We start from the raw sequence: 17104 nt of genomic DNA on the forward strand, positions 1-17104 counted from the left end.
ACTTGTCCGTACTAGGGTGCAAGAAAGTTTCCAGCGCATTGTGACAAGGAGAAGCGCTCGTCTTCTCGTTTCCCTCCTTTTTACCTTTTATCCCTTAGGCTATTTTCAAGATACTTGACGAGGAGGGGACTGGTGCGTCTCCTCGTGGCCCTCTTTCTATGTGCGGTGTGGAGTAGTGGAATAGCCAGGCGGCTTCATGGTTATTTGCTTGAGATGTTTACTTGATCCCCTTGGGCGCGATTTAACGTCTTCTTTTAAGCAGAGGAACCAATGGATTCCTACTACGCCTCTAGCTTGAAACCAAGCAGGTAATCCCTGTAGATGGATTATGGGTTATTTGGTCTCTACTGATACTAGCGTGGTCTTCTAATCTGATATAGTATGCCTATACTAGCCGCAGAGTTCCTTGATAATGCTAGATTATTTTTTTCAGGCTCCGGTACCGCAGCTCTAGATAAAATAGCCTAGGTACTTTCAACGCAAACTAGTGTCACTAAACCATTCGGGCACCTAAAAGCCCATGGGCTCGTGGAGAGCCATAAGTGGTACATATACTGCGTATCTATACTGACAGCTGATAGTTTATATCTTAATATTTTAGTCGCTAATTCACAACCTGTTCTTCTAAGGGAGCACAGGGCAATTAGACGGGCAAGATTGGGCTACCTGTCCGATTTGTTCTCTGGCCGCTGGTCAAGAGCTAGAATAGAGTGCCTGATGTAATCAACTACCGAGCGGCGGATTTTTCACCGTGACCACCACTTAAGTATTGTTCAACGCATTTTTTCTTCATATCTATCATATAAAATGCTACTTTCTCCAGAAACGCGCCTTCGGATGGCTATACAGGCCTATGAAGTTCAAAAGATAAAGTCAATTTTAAAAGCTACTGAAGTCTATAGGGTACCTGAGAAAATTCTCCATGCGCGCACAAAGGGCCGAAAACCACGCGCAGAAACACGCGCTAATAGTCATAAATTGACTAAATTTGAAGAAGAGCCGCTTAAAAAGCGATTATTAGATATAGATAGGCGGGGATTTCCAATTAGACCTGAGTTTCTACGTGGAATGGCCCAAATACTGCTTTGTAATCATTTACAGATCACTGAAGAATGCTACGGCACCATCACGATAAATACCGTATTCTTACTATTTTCGAGGGTTGGTGGGACGGAACATGATATTGTGCTTGAGTGTCCGTTTTATAAGAGCTCAACTCCAATTCCCAGTTGAATTTTTCTTAGAAGATCGGAAAACGTATCTGGGGATATAGAAAATAAAATTTACAGTCAGAAGTTTGCGATAATATGAAGTGGGATAAGTTTGTCAAGTCAATCATGGGCAGGCCTTACATTTCCTCTACTAGTCAGTACGGATAGTTATGGAGGAGCATTGAAAACCGCAGCCTGGATTTGTTATCTGTTTGAGAAATACTCCAGTACTGTGTTGCTCATCCTCATTCGTCCCACGTGGAAGAGTCGGGTTGCGATGAGGAGGCAGGATTTCTACGAACCAAACTGTTCCCCCGTTGGTGTAACGCAGCTATTTACTACCTGGTACCACTGAGTTTCAAAACACGTGAGATACGGTAGGATAAATATTCCAAGGTTTGGAGATATAGATTACTGTCAGACAGTATTTACTCGTGACATGCAACTCAAGATAGGCCTCATGTGGCAATATTCGACTTAATGCGATACTCTGGCGTTTTGAAATCATCGCTCTTCCCCTCTCAAAGGGTTCTTGACGTGGTAAAGCATATATTTCTCGAGTATAACGCTTTCAAGGGCCACCTTCAACTCCTCTAGAATATCCGCTGGGAAATCTGGTACGTTTCGAATTTCTCCAGTGAGTTTAGAGCTATCGGCAGTGTATGTATGCGTCTATTGCTGCTCTAGCAAGTAGCATTCGAACTGTATCTCTTAGGTGAATGACTTGCGGCATCAGCACGATCAGGAGTTACAGCGAAATTCAGAATCGGTGCCCGGATCTTATACACTCCCATTGTAACTCAAGACCTAATGCCACGAGGAGCTAAGCCATCTTTGGAAAATCTTAGTGTATCCTCTCCACCTTTTAGTTAAAGATCCATGGATTTCTGGAATACCGGATTGACAATTAAAGAAGGGTGGTGCAGCCTGAACATGAAATATTTGGGCTTCGCATACTATTGGTAGAAACTCACGTTTTCCTTTGCTCTTCCTCATCCTACATCGTTTTGAGGCCGACAACGGGTCGAGTCTTCCAGTAGATAAATCTGCGACGGCATACGCAATAATGCTTGTCGATCTTAAATAGACTCACTACTGCCACGTTCGATTCTTCTTTGTCCATGTCCCTTCCGCCACTGCTCCAATCCAAGCCCCAGATGGGAATCCTCCCTAGAAAGCAATGCTGTGCACCCATGGCGAGGGCTTTGAAAATGTCTGAGCCTCTTCGAATCCCACCATCGACCGCAATTCTTATTCTTCCTTTGGCAACAAGCGCACATTCTCGAAGTGCATCCAGCGGGGAGGGTACCCCGTCTAGCTGACGACCTCCGTGGTTTGAAATGACAACGCCTTCGACGCCATATTGAACGGCGAGCTCGACATCTTCAGCAGTAGAAACTAAAACAGTTTGATGAGCATATTGTGCGTACACTAACGAGATATTTATTTCTGTAGGACGTACCTCCCTTGACCCATATTTGGAAGGGTGTCGTTTGCCGAAGCCAAGGTATTATAATGTGCCATTCAATACTTGCATCTAGAATTCTGTCAGTGACCCTTGTCATTATACTTTGGATAACTCGATGGTGAACATACCAAAGTCCATGCCACTGACCTGCCCGAAGAACGCCTCTTTCCCCCTAGAGAGCAAATTGGGCCAGCACAGATTTCCAGGGATGACGAAGTCGTTGCGGTGCTCATCAATTCGCTTGCCTAAAGTTGGGCAGTCCATGGATAGAAAAACCGCTAGATACCCCGCGTCTGGATGTCGGGCATTAGGACTCATGGTTGAAATGACAAGGGAACACGGTGGTGAGACACACCCTCAGCCCTTCTTAGAATCTGCTTCATGAGTGCTCGGTCTTTTAGCATTATCATGTGTATTCCATAGGGATTCGCACTGCCTTGTCGCGAGACGTCCTCCAGTGACACAGTGGAGTGCATCGCTAAGACCATGCCGAGATTCCTGCTAGCAGCCGCCCGAGAAGTTGCCAGCGCGCCATCTGGATGAGCTAACCTTTGCATACCCGTTGGCCCAAATGAAAATGGCAAGGGTACCCAAGTGAAACTTCGGCGACGCTCGTGAGGCAAGCATAATGCATTAAGATGAAGTACATACCTTGGCGCCGAAGATCTCCGAAGACATATCGATATCTTCGACATTTACCAAAGTGCGTGGTCTGATTTTATACCGGTTGTATGCCTCTTCATTGTCCCGGAGCCTGTCATGCACTTTAGCTGTGGCGTCCTTTCTGTTATGTAGCTTTTGCACATGTTCGGACTATACGTTACTAGATCCATCGCGCCCTCATCGTGGAATTCTGTGAATACATCTTCAGTAAGTAGAAGGTCGACAACCACAGAGTTGGATGAGCTAGTAGGGTACCTGCATAGACCTTTGGTAGGTTCTTACTAGCACTATCTTTTAAATCTTTGACTGTGACCACATTTCTATCCCTCGTTCGCTCGCGATTCATGTTGATCATCGAATATAGAAAGGTCAATAACAAGGAGTCATAGGTAGTTGAATGATTCAATGAAAAACAGGAGTGCCCCGTCACCAATGAGGGCCAGTCTAAAGGATGTATTTATCTAATTGAAGAGTAATCCCAGATAAGAACAACGATTCTACACGCCACTTGTCCGGAAAGTCGTAAGAAATCACCAAATGGACGTTTCCTTGCGTCACATAGCACACTCGACGACTAACCTAAAGTTAGCCCGAACAGATAGAACAATATTGGGGGTTGGGGGTTGGGGGTTGGGGGGACGTGTGACTGTCGGTCTTCAGCGTGTATCCTTTCCCCTCATGACATTAACTGGCTGTATACAGGTCGCTGTAGGACGGGACACGGGACGTCATAGCCTTGCCACTCCAAGCTTAGAAAAATCCACTTCACTCAAATCTTTCAAGTTAACATGCAAAGGAGGCCTAGTCGAGCGCATTTCACCGGTAAAAAGACGCGTGTTCAACTGTCAGGCCTCAAGGTAAGGGTATTGGCGTACCAGAGGCCATTGTCGTAAAGTTAATGTAATTTTGGTTGGCATATGAGAGGTCACCGAGATTTATTGGTATGTCAAGGTTCTGTCCTTAGTGTTCCTTGGCGTTCAAAGAGCTTGGGTCAGCCCGAAAGGTTGTGTGGTAATGTAGGTTGAGTGCGATGCAAAGAGCTGACAGTTTGGCCCACACAGTGCACGTACCAGGGTTTGAGAAAAGATAAATAAAAGGTCGTCCCACTCTGTCGGTACCAGACTCTGTGGAAGGCGCCATTGGTTGCCACTAATTGAGAACTCCCCACTGTCGACGAGGAGGAGTTCTGGATTGGGTTGGGTTGAACTGAATGTCGCAGGCGTCAAATGTATCCACTTGATTTAGCATTTCGGGAAGTATAGATTTCGTAGTTCAATCGGCTCCTGAGAACCCTAAACTTCATACCCGCCCTCAAAAGTTTTCTGCAGGTGAGCTGACCAATTGGATGCACTGAAGATATGGAGTCCCGTGGACTGATGCACTTTGCCTTAGCTAACTTATAGCTGGCACCGCGGCTACATGAGAAGGCTAGAAACGGAGGCGGTGGGGCCAAAGCTGGCGATGATCACACATCTGTCGTAGAGAACCTGAACCCCCTCCCTACTTGATGGAATCATATGCAAACAAGAGCAATTGATAGTTTAGGATTTCTCACTAACATCACTCCTCGGGCTTTGCGTGATTTTTTACAGTTTGCAAATCACTGTCTCTGTCATAATGGAGACTACAACTTCGCTTGCTCGGAGCGAGTCAGAACCCTTCTAGGTGGGCCGCCTCGGCTTCCATCACTACTAGCACTGGCCATTGGTTTATCTGTCGGCTTAAATACCCAGCGAGCGCGATGGATACCTGGTGTTTTATCTTCAAAGATATCGGAGACATGTCCGCATATGACAGGTAGGAACTTGAAACAGCTAGAACAATTTAGCCTTCGCAAGTAGTATGGTTAGGGCAAAAGAGCAACGAGCAAAAATAGCCGGAGTTTATGATACTTACTGGCCACTATCCCCAGTGGCTAAAAACAAGCCAGAAATGCTAGGGTGATAGTCAACAATAAAGTCTCCATTTCTGGTGTCAGAGTACCAGCAAAGTTTGCGCTTTATCCATGGACGGTCCTTGAATCGAGGCAGTAGCAGAGTGAGGCCAGCACGGAAAGCCGTATCTGCCTCATCAGGGATGAAATTAGTAGTGAAATGGCTTTTGACTAACTTTGGGGCAGATGTAGAGCTCCATGGCTGGGTGCATGGTCGAGATCGGGCCACCATTGTCGTCTCATATCCATAGTCGTGTCTTGCCACTTTCAAGATACCATTGGGTGTCGGTGGAAACACAAACACGCCCGATGGTAAGTTGCATATCACTGGCTGCTTCGATAACTCGGCTGTCTCATCCTTGGAAAGTTGAATAGAAGCAACTGGGTTGCAGGTTAAGACGGCCGCTCCACGAAGGTCCAAGAGATGGCTTGTCCATGATCCAGTTGCCAGGATCACTCGAGCACAGGGCAAAGTCTCTCCGGTAGCCACCTTGACACCAACTAGCATTTTCTCCTTCAGCACCAGCGACACAACTGTCCCCCTTTCTCCAGTGGTAAAGGAGACACCAGCGTCAACGCATTTACGTGCAAATACCTCCATAACGCGCTCCGCATCGACCCAACCACAGGCATGGTTGGCGTAGCCGTTTACATGCTGAGGCGGATCTCCATCAAAGCAAGGTCCGAGCTCTGCAAACCTAGTAAACACACGAATTTAGAGTGGGCCTCTGATCCCAGTGGCTTCGTGAAGCCATTGGCAACCATATCAGTTGTAGAGATCTGTTTGATATGAATAATACCTTAGTCAATCAGATTGCGCGTGTAGTGATATCAAATATCAATATGCTTAGACCGCTTGATCTGTATATTAGAGGTAGTAAGGTCAATTGCGCCTTTATTGTCCATATGCATACTAGATGCGGGTGACTCATTGAATAATTGAAGGCCCCTGCAACATTTGATTACTTTCGGAATTCCTTTAGACTCTCTAGACCAAGATATATGTAGGGGTGGAATGGATTTCCCTTATTCGAATTCGAAAATACCTGGAAGGACTGTTGAATACCACGGTGGCTGAAGTTTATGGCAGGGATTTGGAACAGGTATATGAAGCATCCCGCCTCTGTAAAATATAATGTGGACCGGTTACCTCTTAAAGTTTGTACTCTCTGAATCCAACAAAGATCCTGTTGCTTTTCTCACTCGCTTCGATCAGTAGTATAACATTTAGTATTGTAGGTTCAATGCTTTGTATAATAATCGGTCCTAGGTTTCTAGGTAATGGATTATATAGGCTGTATATTCAGAGTTTATTTCTGGGGCGATTCCGCAGCAAAGTGAAGGCCAGATTTCCGCTCAGCTACACCAGTATATAGAGGTACAGCATGTCTCTGCTGTTTGTAATGTAACCCTAAGGTGGTTAGAGATGTGTCCTAAGATACCTATACCTTCGCAGCCGGTATCTAGAAGCTCCGGCAGGACCGTATTATAAGTATAATGAAAGAACTCCGCCACCGAAATAGGGTTGAGGATAGCCACAAATTCACGGATGGCAATATTACTACTGCTAAGGATATCTCGACTATATTCTGTCTCTCCTAGGTTTCTCACTAAGGGGTTCCGCAAGTCGAAGGGGTCGATAGTGATCCAAAAGGCAGGCACCCTATACCGTACGATAATTTCTCGGATTTCAGAACATAACAATAACTTTCGGGCGAATGATCCCGGGTCGCGTGTTCCAATGGTCGTAATGTTTTGTTACAGTCGTCAGATAAGGGGATCCTCGATTCCTTGACTATCTGCTACAGTTCTCACTGCTTGTAGTAGTTTGTCGAGTGTTAACGAATCGACACCATCCGCAGCTGATCTCCAATTCTGGCGCTTGGTAAGAAATTGGTTCCCCAGTGAGGACTTTCAACAGCGCATGGCCGAAAGTACAACCCTTTCTCTCACTTCGCTTCAGGGCGAGGAACCCCCTTTTACTCGTTCATTGTTTCAGGGCATTTTCCCCCCTCTCCAAAGTAGGTTAGTGCCCTTAGGTTTTTCGACATGTTTGTCCCGTAAAACAGATAGAAAGGGAGGGGAGCTAGGAAAAGAATAATTTCCATCACAAGTTTCATTGTTTGGCAGAGACGAAAAGAGCTGCCTGCCAGCGTTAAGGGCTAATCACATTATACGGATTGACTAGGTAGTCCTCTACCAATGATGACTGGCTCTTCTGGTGGGTCTAGCGAACAAACTTTCACTACGGCTACAACTCTTCCACTACAAATAACTAGCTGTAGTCTCTGGTTGCATCTCTCGTTCGGCTAGTGGCGAATGGGTCTCCAGTCCGGAGGTTGCGGAGAAATAGGATTTCCGCGATTTCATGGATTGCTCTGTTAGTGCCACTACAGTATCATCTAGGACTTATCTTAGCCTGTTTTTCAGGCGTACTGTACGGTAACTTAAGTTTCCTAGCCTACATTATGGAGTACAGACAGAAGCAACCCCCCCCTCCATCAGGGTGTTACTTGGGCCCCACACGTGCACGCGTTGAAGTAAATTCACTGAGTTGCTGCGGAGGTTTGTTTTTTTGGTTTTTTTTTTTTTTTTTTTTTTTTTTTTTTTTCTTTTTTTTTTTGGCTTTTTTTTTTTTTTTTTTTTTTTTTTTTTTTTTTTTGGAGCATTCCGAATTGCAAGCAAACAAAAAAAAGGGGGGAAGCCATGATATGGATGCTCTAAAGTACTATACTAAACACAGCCATTCCAGATATCATAGTATGTAACTCTTGTTCTCCAAAAACAACATCCTCAATGGTGGAACTCCTCTTTGTTGAAAGCGGGAACGGAAATGAGTTAGCCAACATTGAGTTATAAGCCACTATCAAACGATTGCCGCCGATGCTCTGCGGTCAAGGTCCATGTTCGAGTCTCCCGGATAATTCTCGACTGGCTCGTCTGGCTATCGGCATCCCAGTCGGGCGGCTCGTGAGTGGCCTTGATGGTCGTCTCGTTCGCAGGTCGAATGGGCAATTCGTCTGCGTCTTTGCTTCGGGTGCCGTTGCCCGTCAAACTGCGCAGATTGGCCGAGGCGTCCTTCGAGCCGTAGCTTCGGTAGTAGCGAGTGCCCATGCCGTCGATCCGCATGCCAGAGTTTTGTAGGCTGTCCAGGAAGGGCTTGAACTGTGGGGAGCAAGCGGTGATGATGCTCACACAGAGGGTAACTTGGTTGATCACCGTCGCCGCCCAGGTGCCGTAACTGGGGTCCGGATTGTTGGCGGTAAGGTTGACGAAGACGAGCCAGACGATAGTCGCAATAACAGCACTATAATGGTTAATGGATGATACAGGTTGGATGGACGTTTATTCAAACAGAACTCACAATATGCGGAGCCCCAAGACCATCATAATGTTTATCTTCCGTTGAAGACCGGCCTGGATACGCGCAATTTGCAGGAACATCTGCATGAGGACAGCCACTTCGGTAACAATGCTTGATATACCGAAGAAGTTCTGCCACGCTTGCTGTCGAGGCGAGACACGATCAGCGACAATCCAAGAAAAGACGGCACGGTAGATAACCGACTATATTATAGCATTTCCCGTTCATATAGTCCCATGTCGATGGCGGAGCGCACTGGAAGACGGCGGTGAAGAAGCAGGCTACCCCCCAGGCACATATAGCAATGCAGAGCGCCAGTGTGATCCGGCGGTCGGTGGATACGGGCGTGATGGCTCGTATGAACATGGCGAAGGATAACTTGGATAATACCAAGGCAATGATGTAGAACAGGCTCGCCGCATATTGGCTCTATCTGACCATTAACATCTCATTTCCGTGATAGTCTTCATAAATAAGACCTTCATCATCGCTCTTCTCTGATCCCTGCTCAAGGCACCGAAATGTTCCCCGTACCCATTTTCCGTCGCCTTGGACATAGCGACGGTTTGGGCGGCAACCGCTATCTGGAGCGATGCATTAATCCAAGACGCTATTCGATTTTGGGTGGAAAGTACTCACTATGGCCCCAACGATGGTTGTATCATCGCGGGAAAATCGGCCGGAAATCCAGTACTTGGTCCCCAGGCGCGTCAACACGCCGAGACTGGCGACCACGGTCAAAAACCAGGTCGCGATATTGACAGATGGCATATATGTGTTGCCTGCGAATCTGGTCATGATTGCGGTGGCGGGTAACGTACTGCCAGGGACACGACACGGCGATGGCGGATGGTTGAGGGATCAGTCTCACCATATAATCGAGGTGAGCAACGGCATGGAGAGCGCCACCATCGTGAATTAGTAGTTGATGCTAGGGGCTAGGCTAAACTACCAACTAGCACGACTATTGCTCATCGACTATGGTAGGGACAACTGACAAATGCTCAGCTGCTTTGTACTTTGGTCTCTCCAAGCCACATCGGCACCACCAGTTTTTTGCGCGATCCGGTAAATGCTAGGTAGCATCCAACGGGCCCATTGGTGGATGTCGGACTGTGATTGGTCCAAGCTCCATCACCCTGGTCAATGTCTACGAATTCCAGACGAACAAAAGCCCTCGTTTCAAACCATGCAGGTGTTTTAGCCCCCATTATTAGTGATCCTTCTGGGCGTGCTCTTTGCCAAGATGCAAATGATACCATGCGTTGCCCCCACCGCCTCGTGGCCTGTTGCAATTAATATACCCGTTGCTTTGGAGATGGAATTTCAATCGCACTAAGAAGCCCTACCATGCTGGTCCTGTACTCGCTAGCCTACTCGGTTTTACTAATGGACCTACTGACAATTGCAACTTTCTCCCCCACCCCCCTATCTCTTGCGTAAGGTCCGGTGGTCAGCCTGGGCAATCCCTAGTGGCGGCTCCACGCGCCTTGACTCTCAGGTGTTTCGACTGATTCTTTCTTGAGGTTGTTTATTCCCTCCTTCACTTTCCTGGCCGACTTTTTTTTTTTTTTTTTTTTCCTTTTGCTTTCCCCTTTAGAAGTTGTTTCTTTGCGCCGGGAATATTGCTCAATTGGCGACCATGGATCCAGTCGAACTCAAGAGCATCGGTCATGCCTCGCGGGAGGTGGATGGAGGAAACTCAAGGAAGGACCGCGATGCGGCCCATCTCGCGCGGGTTGGAAAGCGTGCTGTACTGGGAGTATGTACTTGGCCAACAGCCCTGACTAACAAAGGGCGCAAACTGATAATACATAGCGAAATTTCGGTCTGATGTCCATTCTGGGTTTCAGCTGTACCATTTTGTGTACCTGGGAAGCAATCTTTCCGTATGTGATCTCCCATTTATCTGTACTGTGGACCGTCAACTGACAAAGAAATCATATAGATCCTTCTTGCAAGCGTTTCAGAAGTATAAATATATATATGCCCTCCCTGGAAGCAGGAATCTTGATGTCTTATGTCTAACGACATGTTAGTGGTGGTCCAGCCGGTGCAGTTTACGGCTATATCCTCGTCTGGATCGGAACCGCGGGGAATTTTCTGGTTTTGTCGGAGTTGGTTTCTATGTAAGGGCGCTTTTTCTAAAAAAAAAAAATATCGTCGCAACACTGCCATATCTGACGATCTTCTTAGGGCTCCGACCTCGGGCGGACAGTATCACTGGTGCTCCATGTTAGCGCCTCGCAGGTTCATGAAACTTTCCAGCTACGTTACAGGCACGCAAAGTCAAAAAAAAAAAAATAGATGGGGTCTTCTGTCTGACATTCTCCAGGGTGGATGGCTGTTGTCGGATGGCAGGCCACTTTTGCTTCTCTCTGTTACATCGATGGCACTTTGATACAGGCAGCGGTAATCTTGACGCATAGCGAGTATGTTCCAAAGAAGTGGCACACATTACTCATGTCTTGGGCCGTGCTTTGCTTTGCGCTCTTCGTCAACTCGGTTGGTAGAAAAGTGCTGCCGAAGTTCGAGGGTTTCGTTCTGATTCTGCATATCGTCGGTTTCTTTGCCATCTTGATTCCGATGGTCTATCTCGGCGATCACAATTCAAATGAGTGGGTCTTTAAGACTTGGAACAATTACGGGAACTGGAGTACGCAGGGACTCTCTTTCTTCGTTGGTCTTCTGGGCCCGGTCGCTACCTTTGCAGGAGGTGATGCCGCTATTCACGTATGCCGCGGACTCGTCTTACGAACATCAAAGTACTTTGCTAATCGAAGAATGATAGATGGTCGAAGAGATCGAGAACGCTACCAAACTAGTGCCCTGGTCCATAATGCTGAGCGTTCTGATCAACGGCTCGCTGGGATTCGGAATGCTACTCGCCGCCTTGTACTGTGTCAGTGATGTCGAAGCGGCCATAAATTCCGCCACTGGGTACCCCTTCGTTGAGATTCTTCTCCAAGCCACAGGCTCCGTCAGCGGAACGGCTGTTCTACTTGCTGTCTCTATCATTCTTAATATCAGTGCCTGTACTGGTATGCTGGCAGCTAGCTCCCGCCAGTTCTGGTCCTTCTCGCGTGACCGTGCTATTCCCGGTTGGCGCATTTGGAGTTACGTGTCAAAGAAGAATCTCATTCCTATCTACTCCGTCGCCATAACGTGCGTTATTTCGGCGGTCCTCAATTTGATCCCACTTGGGTCCGCTGTTGCCTTCAACGATCTGCTTGCCATGTCCGTTACTGGTCTGTTCCTTTCGTACATCATCTGCACTGCCCAGCTCCTGTACCGCCGGATCCGAGGCGAAGTCGGCCAGGCTACTGGCGGCGATGAGGTCGTCAACACTGCTGGCGCTAAGTTGGTCTGGGGTCCCTTCTACATCCCAGGTACCTTGGGCATTATCAACAACGCTTGGGCGCTTATCTACATGGTTGTCATCGTATTCTTCAGTTTCTGGCCGCCGGCCACACCAGTCACCGTTGAGACGATGAACTTCAGTGTCGTTGGAACGATGGGAACACTGATTCTGAGTCTGTGCTACTACCTGGTGCGTGCCAGGAAAGTGTATGAAGGCCCGATCATCGAAGTCCAGAAGAATTGGTAGGCGTACTTTTCTCTGGAACGTTTATTATTTCGCACGCTTATTGATTGATATTATTATACTGCGTTCATATCTTTTAAATCTGGCGGCATTAATCTGTCACATTTCTGCCTAACAGTACTGTCCTCCATTACAAGATAATTATGTAGCTTAGAATTTTTATAATATTTATACAAGATATAATTAGTTTTTTCCGCGTTGCCTGAAATCTCCAGACCCACAAGAAGGGGTGGTGATAAAATTTACGTGAAAAGTGTCTAATTAGAGCAAGAGTACCTTTCACAGGGGTCTGGATGCTGCGAACCCTACTTGTAAAAGGCGCCCAGTTTACAGAACTATGCCATGAAGGCGTTTAGCTGAGCCAACCTGTCGCAGATCTACCACCCAGAATGTCGGTATCGAGGGAACGTTCGCAAGTGCTGTATGTACTACCTCTATATAAGGCATTAATTTACTAACTTTTGCTTGAATCTCTAGGCATCTGATACATCGACGAAGCTAAGGAGCTTTACACAGGAAGTATGGGAGCCCGAAGCTTCTCCGACTTCTTACACTTTCGCGTCTTCCCTTTCAGTTTATCGAGCACCCACAATTCCATGACGTGATTTCCTTTTCCCGACTCGCACCTATGCAACCTGAGCTTCCGTCTGCGAAGACAATTCGGTCTCGGCTACGGAGCCATGTGAAAGAACAACAACAATCGCTTCTTCAGAAATTCCTAAATGTAAAGCTGTCGCTTGCACTAGACTGTTGGACATCCCCATTTCGACAGGCGTCACAGGCATGCAGCGCTCAAGAAACAGTCACCCACATGATGGTCGACTGTCCAAACTTGAGGTAAATGCGGAGAGAGGTAAGCCTGACATCGCCTCTCGAGCTAAGACGGTGGAAGCCGTGTTGGACACTACAAAGGCGTCACAATTGTTCCGAAGTCGCGCCACACATGGGCAGCCTAACAATGCAAATGGCAATTAAGCCACTCTACATGTACGTACATGGATATGTATAGTTGCTGTAGCCTGCATTTCGTTTCGCAATAGGATCCTATATTAGATGATACAATGTGATATATGATTGTGATGTGTATCCTGCATAGAACGGGCAGGCTACCGCTGGTTGCCTGATAAGGCCAGTGCGTAAAGTAACAGGTCCCAGCAGCCTGCTATATTAGCTGCACCTGCCCCCATTGATAGTTAAGAATATTATCACAACTGAACGCCAGTTTGGAGTTCTAACTTCGGTAAGGATCGGGGTAAATGATGGTATCCATCCATCCATTCATTACCATTGATCATATACTCTGCGATCGCGGATCGACTCTCCAAGTCGGGGATATCCTCAATTCCGACAGATAGTCGACGTGCATAATCAAGCCCGGTCTCATCCATATGTTTCCCCTTTATTCTTAAAAAGAGCCATGTTACCCAAGAGTCCATTATTGCCTCTGAGCGATCTTATCATAGTTTGTTGGTTGCGTTAGCTTGAACCAAGAATCCATGCCTTATATAACCTTTCAGCTCAGCACCGGCAACAGGCTAATAATACTTACTAATAAGGCTTGAGGCAACACCAGCCACCGCACAACTGATTCCTGAGGTCTGGACTCGACACCACGCATTCCTACGACACTGAACCCTTACTGAAATTTTATTATTGTTGTGATCTCAGGGGAAAGATGGGCAGAATGAGGCTGTATCAGCTACACATATGTAGCCTACTGAAGACCGGATGCCATTTCGATAGATACTCGATTCTATGGACGACTCTATCGACTATCTTGACCGCTTCTTCTCACTCACTAATGGGTAAAGCCTTCAGGGGCTGAAGAGTTGATCCGGCCAAGCCTCTAGGGGATCACGTGTCTCCTATAGATTCATATCAATTATTATTATTCTTTCATAGCGAAGGTGTAGTGTGTACTACTATAGTTGCATTCTGCTTTCCTAGGGGCCAATTCCTTAACTGCCTGATCCTTAACTCTATTCTACCCAATGCTTTCATTTTCCAACTCTCCGAGTGCGAGAAGATTATATTCTTTGCGCGAATCAACATGACCAATGTTTTGCCACCACTGCTATGTTTGATTCTTCCTTGTATCCGAACTTGTGACTGAATGAACACGGATCTACGTCTCCCAAGGCTTGACTGTCTCCCCTTCGATATATTTTCCCCCAAGTGGTCGCCACATCACCGGATGCGCCGTCGGCGGAATCAGGGCCTCGAGCTCGGCCCATTTTGCTTCCTCCTCCGCTGTCAATCCCTCGGGTTTAATCGGGCCATAGCCACCATCGGCGACCTTGATAAAGCCATTTTTCTGGTACAGCTTGAACCCGGCAGCGCTGGAGTCTACCCACGATTCTAGCTGCAGCTCATCAGCCCTTTTGATGCCCCATTCCAGAAAGAGCTGCCCGACGCCGCAACGCTGGTAATCGGGATCGGTAAAGGCGATGTTGAGATCTAGACCGGGTCAGCATTTCTAAACAATACGAAATCCATGCGAAAGACGACACACATGCATGTGGCCGTTGTGCCATCCTATGGTGTCCCGCCTCGGCTTGGTGCATCGCTTCCGTCACATATCTCCTGGCAATTCCTTCTGGATACCAGGCTGCCTCTGCAGGCTGGTCATTGTTCTCAAAAGGATTACGTTGGTAAAACCACCATTTGGAGCCGCCAACGATCTTGTTTCCATTATCCGTGTCAATTACCTTGACATACATCACTTCTGGTCTTTTTTCTCGATACTCGGCCAGTTCTTTTTCTGCAGCTATCTTGATACTCTTCTCATAGTCGTTATCGATGATAGGGTAAAAAATTCGCAGGATGCCTTGGGGCGGGTTCTCAAAGGCCCTCCATTTGACTCTGATGAGCTCAAGGATGTCTTCATCCAAGGCAACTTCGAGCTTCAATGGCATCCTTTTTTTCTTAGGCCTGCGAATAGTATTATCAGAACTCTTGCAATGTGGACGATGGCGAACAGAACCCGAGTAGGTGCATAAAATTGACATGCAATTTTGTTGAATTACATGAAATTTCGAAATCACTAGTAAATCCACATGTAATATAGAATGTTGGAAAGGTCTACCAAAGCAGAAAAAAAAGTAAAAGGGTTCTGCAGTGAAAAAACCGATCCTGCTTATGTAAAGCGATACCGGAGGATATTAACGTATTCCACGGTCGACTGACTCCCCTGGCGAGTACACTGTGTAACTGATATCGTCAAGCGGCTAGGATAATAGATTTCTACCTTCTCATAGTATCCGGTCCCAGTACCCTCTCATTTCGTGGAGGGGAAGAGAATCCAGGTGGTGCGGGTAGGGCCGAGCCGCAGAGTTTTCCGTGGTTACCGAGCCCGCCCCATCCACAAAAATCAGAGAAAAAGAGTTATAAAAACTACCTGACAATTATCTGCTGAACTCATACTGGAGACCGAAACTTAGCTTATATTCCAGTAAATATGATATACCTAGACAGGAGACAGGATATCTCTAAGCTTAAACACACTCTAAGATTGCGAGACACCTAACAGCTTGAAAACATATATAACATATATTAAACAGCAAGAGAGGATAGAACTAGTTAAGCCGTTAATGATACAAGTCTAGGGAGCAACGGCAGCTTGTGTGGTTAAAGTCCCCTGTTAAGGCTCTGCCATGGGCAACCTTGATCAGATATGCTGACTGTCTATGACCCAGGGACATGTGGTTGTAAGGGATGGGACCCGTAACGTTCGATAAACTATCATTGCTATCAAACAAGAAGAAAACGCTGAGGAAGAAAGAAAAGAGGAGAAGAATCAACAGACGGTGAGACAATGAGGTATGACAGGAAGGAGGGGCAGAAATACACCATATGACGAATACGGAAACGAGGGCCAACGGCCTGAGTATACTAACGGGCTTCAGCCCGCTACAGTGATCTAGCGACGAGCCTCGACGAACTTGTTTAGGTACAGTCACAGGGTTTACATTAGGAGGTCCTTTCCCACTCCTAAAGCTAGGGATGGGATCTGTAGCCAGAACAATGGGGTATGCAAAGTCACTAGCCGGACATTAGGCGATCAATTAAGGCGAAGATGGAGAAAGTAGTCTACAATTCTGGGGTTCCGATTACAGTTAGAATTATTATATTCACACGTTGTTGGGTGGTATCGTTGATGTTGTAATTCGCCTGTTAGGAAAAGATCAAGAATTGGCTGTGAGATAATAGTATAAACTGTATAGAATGGCCACCCTATTCGCCCGATCTCAACCCCATTGAAAACATGTGGTTTCCTCTCAAAGAAGGCATGTATAGCATCGATCCTGATAATGAAAATTACCCGGGGTCTGATAAGAAGAAGGAAGATTGTCTATGAGAAGCGTTAGAATCCGCCAGGGTATCTCAAAAAACATAACAGATAGTATGGACAGGCGAGTTGAGGCGGTTATTCAGGCTAGGGCTGGTATACTAAATACTAGAGTATAGATTTGCTGATTTTTTTTCCTTATATTAATGTTTTTCAGTCATTAAAATATCATATATTTTGATATTACTCTGTTTCTATTACAAACGCCAAAAATATATATTATTTTAATATAGGTGGTAACGTATTTCACTGGTGAGCGGGCCACCTCCGTATCCCATACTAAACAGTCACTTTTTAAGGTCTGATATCTCAACCATCATTAGCTATATTATAATAATATACTTATAGAAGCTGTATATAGGCTTTCAGAACATGTTTTTCTACTCTATATAACTATAACTTATTTTAAGTGCTTGTAATATTAGTATAAAATAAATTACTAAAAAATACAATGTAATATATATTACCTCAAGATATATAAACTTATATCCTTTAAAATCTAAATACTGATAT

The 17104-nt window shown here is 46.2% G+C and overlaps 6 protein-coding genes across 6 annotated transcripts; 2 read left to right on the forward strand and 4 right to left on the reverse strand.

Annotated features, from left to right (window-relative positions):
• Positions 1–1804: 1804 nt before the first annotated feature.
• BDW43DRAFT_299878 (alpha-hydroxy acid oxidase) lies at positions 1805–3688 on the reverse strand (the record flags this gene model as incomplete). The annotated part of the gene is made up of 8 exons (XM_032044799.1): positions 1805–1860; positions 2349–2609; positions 2674–2748; positions 2808–2972; positions 3035–3290; positions 3331–3433; positions 3499–3532; positions 3598–3688. 8 exons carry the CDS (start codon positions 3686–3688, stop codon positions 1805–1807), a joined length of 1041 nt encoding a protein of 346 aa, XP_031901075.1.
• A 947-nt stretch (positions 3689–4635) lies between these two features.
• BDW43DRAFT_65602 (FAD dependent oxidoreductase) lies at positions 4636–6350 on the reverse strand. Its single transcript, XM_032050346.1, has 2 exons — positions 5239–6350; positions 4636–5156 (listed from the first exon to the last, which is right to left on the reverse strand). Exons 1-2 carry the CDS (start codon positions 5874–5876, stop codon positions 4967–4969), a joined length of 828 nt encoding a protein of 275 aa, XP_031901076.1. The 5' UTR covers positions 5877–6350; the 3' UTR covers positions 4636–4966.
• A 1735-nt stretch (positions 6351–8085) lies between these two features.
• Positions 8086–9540, reverse strand: BDW43DRAFT_65736 (uncharacterized protein). The gene is made up of 5 exons (XM_032050347.1): positions 9279–9540; positions 9119–9223; positions 8844–9068; positions 8640–8782; positions 8086–8582 (listed from the first exon to the last, which is right to left on the reverse strand). Exons 1-5 carry the CDS (start codon positions 9435–9437, stop codon positions 8129–8131), a joined length of 1086 nt encoding a protein of 361 aa, XP_031901077.1. The 5' UTR covers positions 9438–9540; the 3' UTR covers positions 8086–8128.
• Positions 9541–10199: 659 nt separating this feature from the next.
• On the forward strand, positions 10200–12437 carry BDW43DRAFT_274618 (choline transport protein). Its single transcript, XM_032041745.1, has 7 exons — positions 10200–10401; positions 10458–10528; positions 10588–10611; positions 10679–10768; positions 10836–10918; positions 10975–11372; positions 11431–12437. Exons 1-7 carry the CDS (start codon positions 10282–10284, stop codon positions 12244–12246), a joined length of 1602 nt encoding a protein of 533 aa, XP_031901078.1. The 5' UTR covers positions 10200–10281; the 3' UTR covers positions 12247–12437.
• Positions 12438–12872: 435 nt separating this feature from the next.
• Positions 12873–13263, forward strand: BDW43DRAFT_274623 (uncharacterized protein). The gene has a single exon (XM_032041746.1). It carries the CDS (start codon positions 13027–13029, stop codon positions 13216–13218), a length of 192 nt encoding a protein of 63 aa, XP_031901079.1. The 5' UTR covers positions 12873–13026; the 3' UTR covers positions 13219–13263.
• Positions 13264–13996: 733 nt separating this feature from the next.
• On the reverse strand, positions 13997–15475 carry BDW43DRAFT_274624 (putative GNAT family acetyltransferase). The gene is made up of 2 exons (XM_032041747.1): positions 14756–15475; positions 13997–14700 (listed from the first exon to the last, which is right to left on the reverse strand). The coding sequence occupies exons 1-2, from the start codon at positions 15249–15251 to the stop codon at positions 14369–14371; spliced, it is 828 nt and encodes a 275-aa protein (XP_031901080.1). The 5' UTR covers positions 15252–15475; the 3' UTR covers positions 13997–14368.
• Between the last annotated feature and the right edge of the window lie 1629 nt (positions 15476–17104).

The sequence above is a fragment of the Aspergillus alliaceus genome (genome assembly GCF_009176365.1).
Source record: "Aspergillus alliaceus strain CBS 536.65 unplaced genomic scaffold BDW43scaffold_18, whole genome shotgun sequence".
In the NCBI taxonomy this organism is placed as follows: domain Eukaryota; kingdom Fungi; phylum Ascomycota; class Eurotiomycetes; order Eurotiales; family Aspergillaceae; genus Aspergillus; species Aspergillus alliaceus.